This window comes from Benincasa hispida, chromosome 8, assembly GCF_027475165.1.
Source record: "Benincasa hispida cultivar pf3 chromosome 8, pf3_genome.v1.1, whole genome shotgun sequence".
Classification (NCBI taxonomy): domain Eukaryota; kingdom Viridiplantae; phylum Streptophyta; class Magnoliopsida; order Cucurbitales; family Cucurbitaceae; genus Benincasa; species Benincasa hispida.
This window is the reverse complement of record NC_143485.1, coordinates 49,593,620-49,603,278: the sequence shown is the minus strand read 5'-3', so window position 1 is coordinate 49,603,278 and position 9,659 is coordinate 49,593,620. Positions and strand designations below refer to the sequence as shown.

General features: G+C 34.1%; 1 protein-coding gene across 1 annotated transcript; it reads left to right on the top strand.

Moving 5' to 3' along the window:
- The first annotated feature begins 358 nt into the window (after positions 1-358).
- LOC120082581 (uncharacterized) lies at positions 359-9,263 on the top strand. The gene is made up of 10 exons (XM_039037819.2): positions 359-868; positions 2,533-3,041; positions 3,417-3,619; positions 3,754-3,834; positions 3,936-4,022; positions 4,149-4,281; positions 7,164-7,235; positions 7,394-7,537; positions 7,661-7,786; positions 8,827-9,263. The coding sequence occupies exons 1-9, from the start codon at positions 459-461 to the stop codon at positions 7,768-7,770; spliced, it is 1,749 nt and encodes a 582-aa protein (XP_038893747.2). The 5' UTR covers positions 359-458; the 3' UTR covers positions 7,771-7,786; positions 8,827-9,263.
- The last annotated feature ends 396 nt before the right edge of the window (positions 9,264-9,659 follow it).

Genomic DNA, 9,659 nt, shown 5'->3' with positions numbered 1-9,659 from the left:
GCGAGTTCATTGGAAAGGCTAAAGTGCCCTCTAACGTAAACAAAAGGTTATAATTCATAAGATAATGGAGGGTAGGTGATAAAACATAAAGACGTACGAGAGAAGGTTATCTGTTAAAAAATAATAATAATAATAATAATAATAAATTAATTAAAAAAAAAAAAACTGTGTCTAACACCCCGTTAATAATCTTGAATATAGCAAACGGATCATCTGAGAAATAAGACGAATCTCTGACAACTTTACGACAAAAGTTCCAATTCTGTTCATCATAAAAGACAGAGACCGAAAGGGCCGGCCATAATCTATGCGTAAAAAATTCGACCCCGAAAATGATAATTCCTATGTATGAATTAACAAATTCCTTCTTCAAGTACTAATAAACAAATTCTCAATCTCAAAGCTGTAATTCAAACTCCAATTAGGAAGATATAGCTCCAAATTAATGTTTCCGAGCAATGGAATTAAGACAGAGCAGAGAGAATTCGAGAGATATGGCAAAATTAGGGCAAAAGAGAGTGACAAATTCTCGGCCCAAGGCTCATCAGCAGGCTCCCGATCTGACGGATTTTATGAACGATATGTTCTTTGGGGCCGTAAGCAAGGACAAGAAAGCCTATAATTTAACTGGAAATGAAGAAGATGATGATGAAGAAGAAGAAGAATCGTTTGATCGGAGCAATAGAAGTAGAAACGAGCAACTGACGGAGGAGTGGCTGGATGAGGCACGTCGGTTGGTGGCTTCTTCACCTTCGCGGTGTAATTCGCCGGCTCGGCTTGTCGGATCGCCGAGGTTTGCGGCGGTCAGTGGTAGATCTCCGGCGTCGATTATAGATAGGAGAGATCCACTCTCAAGATCCGCAAGAAGGTGGGAGATTTAAATCATCTATCTTTTCATTATACATCTAAAAGAAAAAATGAAACGTGAATTCGAGAAAGGTTAGAGACAAATTACTAAAAGAAAAAAAAGTTGGTCAAAACAATTCTAACATTGATCCTTAATTTGACGATTGATAATTGAGATAATCTTTCGTCTTCAAATTAGAAATTCAAAATTTTCATCTTACATGTGGGTAAACTCTTAAAATAATTTTCCACATATTCGTTTCGATGGATTTAGAATCTAAAGTTTCAATTTGATTATTCTAATAATAATATTTATTATTAAAATAAAATTTAAATTTGATTGATTAAGTTTTATCAAAACTCCGATATCAATGTCATAAATAGTATAAATTTTTAATTGAATTATACTCATTTAGTTTTTTTTAGTTCTAAAACATAAAACTTTTGAAATAGATAGGGACATCGTCCATAGGATCAAAGTTATAATATATCTTATATATACTAAATTTATAAAACAATTGTGAAATTTAGAGTGTTTTATTATTATTATTATTATTATTATTATTTATTATTTATTATTATTATTTGTTAAACTACTAGTATAGATAAACTTTAAAAATAGTTTAATATATTTTTAAGATAGATTATCAAGTTCTTGGCTTTTTATTTATGAAAATTAAACTTGCAAATACTAATTTTCTACTTTTTACCAATGTTTTCAAATCTCAAGCCAAATTATGAAAAAAAAAATTTCTAAAACTTGTTTTTGCTTTTGGAATTTGACACAATTCAACTCTTGTATTTAAGGAAAATGTAAACCATTGTAAGAAAACTGAAAAGAAATAGACTACACTTTTAAAGACAAAAAATTAAATGGTTACAAAACAAAGTCTAACTTCATTTAGTTTAAAAACCTTGAATTGATTTTTATAACATTGGTAAAAAGTAAATACCAAAACAAGAAATTTTGAGATGGAAAAAGTGTCTGTATAAGTTTAATTTTTCTTTAAAAAAAAACTAAAACTAAAACTAAATAGTTACCAAATAAAGCCTAAATGATTATCAAAATGAAGTTTAATCTTTATATCTAATAATTTCTAAATTTTAAATGTGTCTAATAAATTTCACAATTTTTAATTTGTACTTAATTATTTTTTAATATATTAAATATTTCAAAAAATTAACAAAAATAAGGTCATAAAGTTTAGGATAATTATTTTAAACAGCAAAACTACTATAAATGTTTTCAAATATAACAAAATGTCATTGTCTATCATAGTAAACAGTGATATTTTGTTACTTTGTAAATAAGTTAGCTCATATTTTTATATTTGAAAATAATCCTAAAATTTAGATTAAAATATTATTTTAGTCTTGTTCTCCACAAATGCTATATTTTAGACTTTATATTTCAATGAATATAAAATTTTGTATTTTAAAATTAAATTTGTTAAATTAAATAAATAATTATTATTACATCAAAGAAAATACATGGTAGATATGTTTCTAAAATTTATCGTTAATAATAACTTTTTTTAAAAAAATAAAGTTTTTTTTTTAAAAAAAATAAATTAAGTATAAACGAAAATTGAACCTTTGAAAAGTGAATATGCAAGTGACCAAAAGAAAAGGTATAAATTGTTGAATGCTAACTCCATTGATTTTGTTTGGTAATGGCAACGGCAGGCACAGGGCCGTGGACAACTTCAGTGGTGAGATCCTCTCCAAAGTCGTCCGCCACAGCCGCAACAAATCGGAATCCTTTTCAACCTCCTCCGCCGCCGAGGAGGAGCCGATCAATCCTGCTTCGGCCGTTCAAAAATGGATATCCAACATCCTCAAACCCTCCAATCCCGCTATTTCCATCCCCGATCCTCCTCCTTCCACTCCTCGCAAATCTCGATTCCACCCCGATCTCCCCCCTTCTCGCCTCCCAATTCCTCCCTCAGATGCCCTTCTTTCACCGCCTAAAACCCTCACTGATCATCCACCTAGAAGAACGGTCTCATCGCCGGCTTTTTCTCTTCAGACGATTAGGCCCAAATCCAATCTAAATGGGTTTTCGAGGGACGATTCTGGAGATTTGGAATTTGGTCTTAATGGGTTCCTCAAAGAACAGCGGAGCAAGATTCAACAAATCTCAAATGGGGAGCTTCATGCCGAAGTTAAAATTATCCTCTCGGGGCCTTCAAATAGTTGAGTATACTCCTTAAATATACAATTGTACTTTTATTTATTGCAAAGATATGATGGCAGTTTTTGACCTTTTGTTGAGAGTGAAGAAATTGTGAGTGTTTTATGCTTAAGAGGCTGTCTAGGGCAGTGAGTCAAGCAGTGAGTCAAGTTATCAAGTATGGAGTTTATATGTTTGGGGTGCAGAGTTATAAATGAAATTCTTCGATAAATGTACAAAATAAAGAAAGATAGGAAGATGAAGTCTCTCGATAAATGTGCAAACTAGTTGAGTTGTTTAACACCAACTTACGTATAGAATGAAGATGAAGCATCTAGTTGTAGAGATGAGGATACTTGTTCTGTATTGAGAAAACTTTTGATCTTTGAGAATGCAGGCACTAGTTCAATGGTGGCAGCAGTTTGCTATGCTTGGCTACTTGAGAACAAAATGAGGCAGAGTAATGCCGAGACCGGTCGAGAGTGTCTTGTGGTTCCTGTGATGAATATGCAGAGGGGAAATATGTGGAACCAACGGCAGGTTGCTTGGCTGTTTTATCACCTTGGACTTGATGCTTCCTCAATTCTTTTTACTGATGAGGTACTAGTTTCTCTTGTGATTTTGTCGTCATGCTTGATAAATCTAGAGTCCATTGATTGATATACTATAAATTTAAACCATAACCATTGACAATGAGGAAGTGTAATAATCTTAGTTATTGTTATGTGGTTCAGGTGGACTTAGAAAGTCTGATGATTTCTGGTCGAACTAGCATCCTTGTGGTAGGGCAAGATGTCCTTAAGATGAGTGATGGAGTGAGTGTAGAATGATGAAAATAAATTTTGTTTGTAAATTATCTTTTGATAAGTTTTTTCCAGTTGTATTTCAAGTTCATTCTTTGCTATTTGTTTCTTAGGTTGGCTCTCAGTGCACCATTCTTACAGATAACTATTGCGAAGATGCCTATCATTTACTTCAAACCCCATTGTTGAAGAATCTTTTGGTAACTTCTACTGCATAGAATGTTTGTTCTTATTTGTCTCCATTTGAATTGTACATTCTCTTGAAAAGATTCTGGTAGAAGCCTTCTTTGAGGTACCATTTCTCACATTCGTCTCATGTCTTCCAGCTTGCAGGAATCCTGTTGGACACGAAAAATCTCGATGCATCTTCTCAATCATCCATGACAAGAGATGCAGAGGCGGTTCAGTTGTTATCAGTTGGCTCAGCCCCAAATTCTAAGAATGGACTTTATGATCAACGTATGCCTCAGCAATTTTGTTTTACCTTCTCTGTATGTTTAACGACATATTCTCTGTTAGGAAATGTTAAAAGATAGAAAATAGAGAACACTAGGTTTACGTGGAAAACCTTAGAATAGGGAGAAAAAACCATGATAGAGAGTCTCTTTTATTATTTTTAATACACAATGAAAGTTACAATAGAAGTCATATTTATAGGCTCTAGCAAGCCCTAAAATAAAAAAGGAAATAAATCTAGGGTAAAAGTAAAATACTAAACAAAGTCCCTTATTTCCAACACTTTCCCTCAAGTTGGGACATAGATGTCAATCAGACCCAACTTGCTAACAGATGAGTCAAAACTTTGCCTGAGTAACTCTTTGGTGAGAAAATTAGCAACTTGTTGACTAGATGGAATATATAGAATACAGATACTGCTATTGTCCAATTTCTCTTTTATAAAGTGTCTATCAATCTCCACATGTTTCATTCTATCATGTTGTACATGATTATTGGCTATGCTTATAGCCACTTCATTATTACAATAGAGCTTCAAAGGTAGAACACTGTCTTGGTGTAGATCAGACAAAACTTTCTTCAACCAGATTTCTTCATAGACTCTCAAACTCATAGCTCTGTATTCAGCTTTAGCACTGCTTCTAGAAACAACACTTTGCTTCTTACTTCTCCAAGTAATTAGGTTTCCCTACACAAAAGTACAATATCCAGAGGTAGACTTTCTGCCAATAACTGATCCTGCCTAATCAGAGTCGGTATAAGCCTCAATGCATTTTTTGCCAGTTTTTCTGAACATCGGACCTTTGCCTGGTGAGCTTTTCAAAATCTCAGAATTCGATTCACAGCTTCCATATGTTCTTTGTAGGGTGCTTGATTAACTACACTGACAGCATAGGAAATATCTGGTCTAGTGTGAGATAACTAAATCAGCTTTCCCACTAGACATTGATACCACTCTTTATCAACAGAAACTTTGTCAACAAAATCTCCCAGTTTCGCATTGAATTCAATAGGAGTATAGGCTACATCCAGTTATACCTGTTTCTTTTAACAGGTCAAAAGTGTATCGTTGTGAGACAGAGATCCCTTCCTTTGATCTTGCCACCTTCATTCCAAGGAAATACTTTAGGTTCCCTAGATCTTTGATCTCAAATTCATTAAGCCATTTTCTTTTTCAGCTTGGTGTACTCAGCAGCATTATCTCATGACAAGACAATATCATCAACATACACAATTAGAACAAAAATTTTCCCAGATACTGACCTTTTTGTAAACGTGTGATCAGAAAGTGTAGGCCTCTGTCCCAATATACAGCCTCGCACTGCATCGAACTTGGAACTCAAACCAGCTAGGAAATCATAGACACGAACGACTTCGTCAATCTTGGAATATTGATCACCTCTACAAGGGTAATCCGAGATAATTTCACGACACAGGTTCATCTCTTGCCAAATTAAGGACAATTTGTTGAAGTATGAAGTGACATCCATCATCCCCAGTTTGCACTCATGAGCCTGTTTACGCAGAGTGTAAAGACAAGATGCATTTTGCCTCTTAGAATATAATTTCTAAAATGCATCCCAGATATCTCGAGCAGTCACAGCATACAACAATGGTTTCCCTATCTGAGGTTCCATACTATTAATCAGCAATAATCGAAGCAGGGAGTCTTCTCCTTTCCAAATGTGCTCCTGAGGATCCCCTAGCCTAGGTCTTGATATCTCACCAGTTAGATACCCAAACTTGTTCGCCTTTTACTAAAAATAAAAAATAAAAAAAAAATAAAAAAAGATACCCAAACTTGTGACTCCCCTCAAGAGTAATTTAATGGACTGAGACCAGGAGAAATAATTTTGACCATTCAACTTTTCTCCTGCAATTAACCCTATGAAATTTTCCATAGATCTAGACATATAGTTTGCAGTAGTTAACGTAGGGAAAGAGATTACCGGATTCTTTGGATACATCGGTTGGAAGGAATATCAGAATTCACTGTACTAGAATTTAAGTTTGTGGAAGCACCTAGGGCTGCCCTAAAAATAGCGATTTGTTGCTGAAAACTTGCCTGAAGATTAGCCAACTGTTGTTGAACGATTATTGGAGATAAACCAATCGAACTTTGATATTCATAACTGGGCGACTCATGATGAGGAAAGCCCGACGGCTACAAATAAGTTGCTTGCGGCTGAAAGGGAAAGGAGCCAGGGATTCTTGGCGTTGCCGCGATAGTGGTAGGCGAACGACTCACCAATCTCGGCTTCAAGGTGTAGGTTTCGGCTACTGGCAGTGAGATTGAAGGGATAGGCAGTGACAGCTCTCGGTAACAAGGGAGGAACGCCCGCGGCATTGTGAAAAAGGGTGGTAGCGCTAGGGTTTTCATCAAAGGGTTGCGGCGCTAGGGTTTTCATCAAAGGGTTGTGGTGGCGCTAGAGTTGGACGGATATGCAAGGACTGAAGGGGTATCGATTAACCGCGGCTTGGACAGCTGTAACAACGATGGTATTGGCAACAGCGGTAGTAGCGTCAATGGTCGGAATCGGCAGTAGCGGAGCTGGTGCAGAACTAAGATTATCTTGCACGGTTGGTTTTCGCCGATGGCAGCTAGGGTTTCATCACTATGCTCTGATACCATGTTAAAAGAGAGAAAATAGAAAACATTAGGTTTACGTGGAAAACCCTAGAACAGGGAGAAAAAACCACAATAGGGAATCTCTTTTATTATTTTTAACACACAATGAAAGTTACAATAGAAGTCATATTTATAGGCTCTAGCAAGCCTTAAAATAAAAAAGGAAATAAACTTAGCATAAAGTAAAATACTAAAATATCCTTGGGGCTATAAACTAATTGATATTGCAATTTTTCCTGGTTTTGTTTCCTATTAGTGATGCGTGTTCAAAAGGAGAGCCCATTTTTGGATTCCTTGATGCAAAATTATGGAAAGCCTCCCAGTGATGGTAAGCTTTCCTATTCTTTATCATCTTGAAAAAATTTTGCATATAACCTTTTTTCTTGCTCATGTTCTCTCTGTTGCATCAATCCAAGTATTTTGATCATGGTTCTATCTTCTATTAAATTTCTTGTGTCTGCATATGATTTTGTAACCTTTCTACAGGTAGCAACAACCGCGTGGGGCATTCAGAGCGTATCAAGGAGAGGAACCAAACATCCATCTCACCCCATGGTGATGCAATTAATCAACAAAAGAAATCTAATGATTCTGGAACTGCCAAAACCTGCAGGGTTTCGCCAAAATCCGGTACATGTGTAACAGCATACTGTTTCTCTATACCCTTTTGCATATTAATAATGCTCATTTTGCGTTCTACAAAGATAAGAGATTTTATTAACATGGAAACTGTCTCTAATTTCTCTCTTGCAGCTAAACCCAGTTCATTACCTTTTCAAACACCAGGTAGAGAAGCATCCAACCCATCTCGTGGAAAGAATAAAAATTTCTTGGCAAAATGGTTTGGTTTTGGATCGAAATGAGAAAAATATTAGCACGGTATGATCGAATTTTAGCTGAGTTCAGAGATGCCAGTATTTTAATATCATTTCATTGGTTTGAGTTTTTCCTTGAGCAGTTTATCGATTCACCATGATCTGAGTTTTATCCCACATTTTCACAAAATATATGTTGTTTTTTTCCATTGCAATGTATTAGGAATTTTAGTAACAGTAGAGTCTTTTGATGATTCTTCTGAATAGAAGATTCATAAACATTCATTCATGTTGGTATTTGTTATCACCAAATACTGGAAATTCAGAATTTTGTAATTTGTAATTGGTATTACGAATGGTGGTTTTGTAAAAAAAATATGTACTATATATAATTAGCATTTGTGATTGTTTAGAATTGGAAAGAGATATGCCAAATTGTAATTTAGGCCATGTTTGGTAATTATTTGGTTTTGGATTTTTTTTTTGAAAATTAAGTCAATTTCATTTTTATTTCTTATAATAACTTGCATCTTTCTTAAATACAGTGGTTGAATTCTTAGTTAAATTTCAAAAACAAGAATAACCTTTTGAAAGTTACTTTTTTTTAGTTTTCAAAATTTGGTTTGATTTTTTACAACATCGATGAAAAGTAGATAACAAATGAAGAAATTTAGATGTGGAGTTAATGTTCATAAGCTTAATTTTCAGAAACAAAAACAAAAAACAAAAAATAAAGGTCATGTTTGGTAACCATTTGGTTTTTAATTTTTGTTTTTGAAAATCAAATATATTTCATCAAAATGATTTGCATATTTTTCTAGTTCAATGGTTGAATTCTTATTCAAATTTCGAGAACAAAAACTTTTTGAAAGTTACTTTTTAGTTCATTGGTGAAAATTGGGAGGTGGAAGAAGTGTCTATAGATTTATTTTAAAAACAAAAATAAAAAACAAAATGATTATCAAATGGAACTAAAATATTTACGAAAGGAGGCTTTAGGTAAATCTAAAATAATAGTAATTAAAAAGTAGTAACCAAAACAGAAGTAATTTAATGTTAACCGAAAATGAAATGAGAGCAACTTAGGAGTTGTTTGTGATGCAGAGAGAAGATGAAGCGCGAGAGGGAGCATTCTAGACGATGGGACCTAAACTAGGCTGAGTCAGAAGATGAAAGGAAAGAGTCGAGAAAGAATTGTTAGGAAATCGAGAATACTGTAGCTAAACGAGAGTTACCCCAAACAAGAGAAATTGTACAGAACGGCCAAAGGTGAATACCTGTTTTGATTTTTGGCTAGTTTTTGAAAATTTTGATTTATGGTCATACCTATCACTAAATTTGATCTTTCCATTTTATCCCATCACTCCTGGTGGCTTCAATACGTAAATTGAACAACTCTCCACTTATTTAGAAAGATTACCGTGGTTGAAGCAATTTTTAGGCAGAATTTGTGGACATTTTGTAGAGAGAGAGATAAATCTACGACTATATTTCTTTGTGGTTACCTAGAAAAAATGTGAATCACATACATCCTTCGTAAACCATCATGTAGCACGATACCCAAAACCTGGTAGCCATATTTCAACAAAATTTACTTTATATATCTCCAAATATATATATATATATATGACTTTTCAAGATTGATTTTACTGCTGAATGATGTCATAGGTGATCATTTATGGAAGGGGCATTTTTTTATAATTTGATCATTGGTAGATATTTTCATAAAGCATTGAACTTGAGCTATGTAATGTATGATCTTTAATATTATGGTTTTACATAGTGATCCGAGGTTCGATGCATACTAATTTATGAGATTTCTAAATCGATGATGATTGAAATGAAAATTAAATTGGAGATTTGATAATAATTGATATTTCTACGAAAAAACTATGGTTAATAGACGACATGAGAGGTTGTGAAGGAGAAGGGATGAA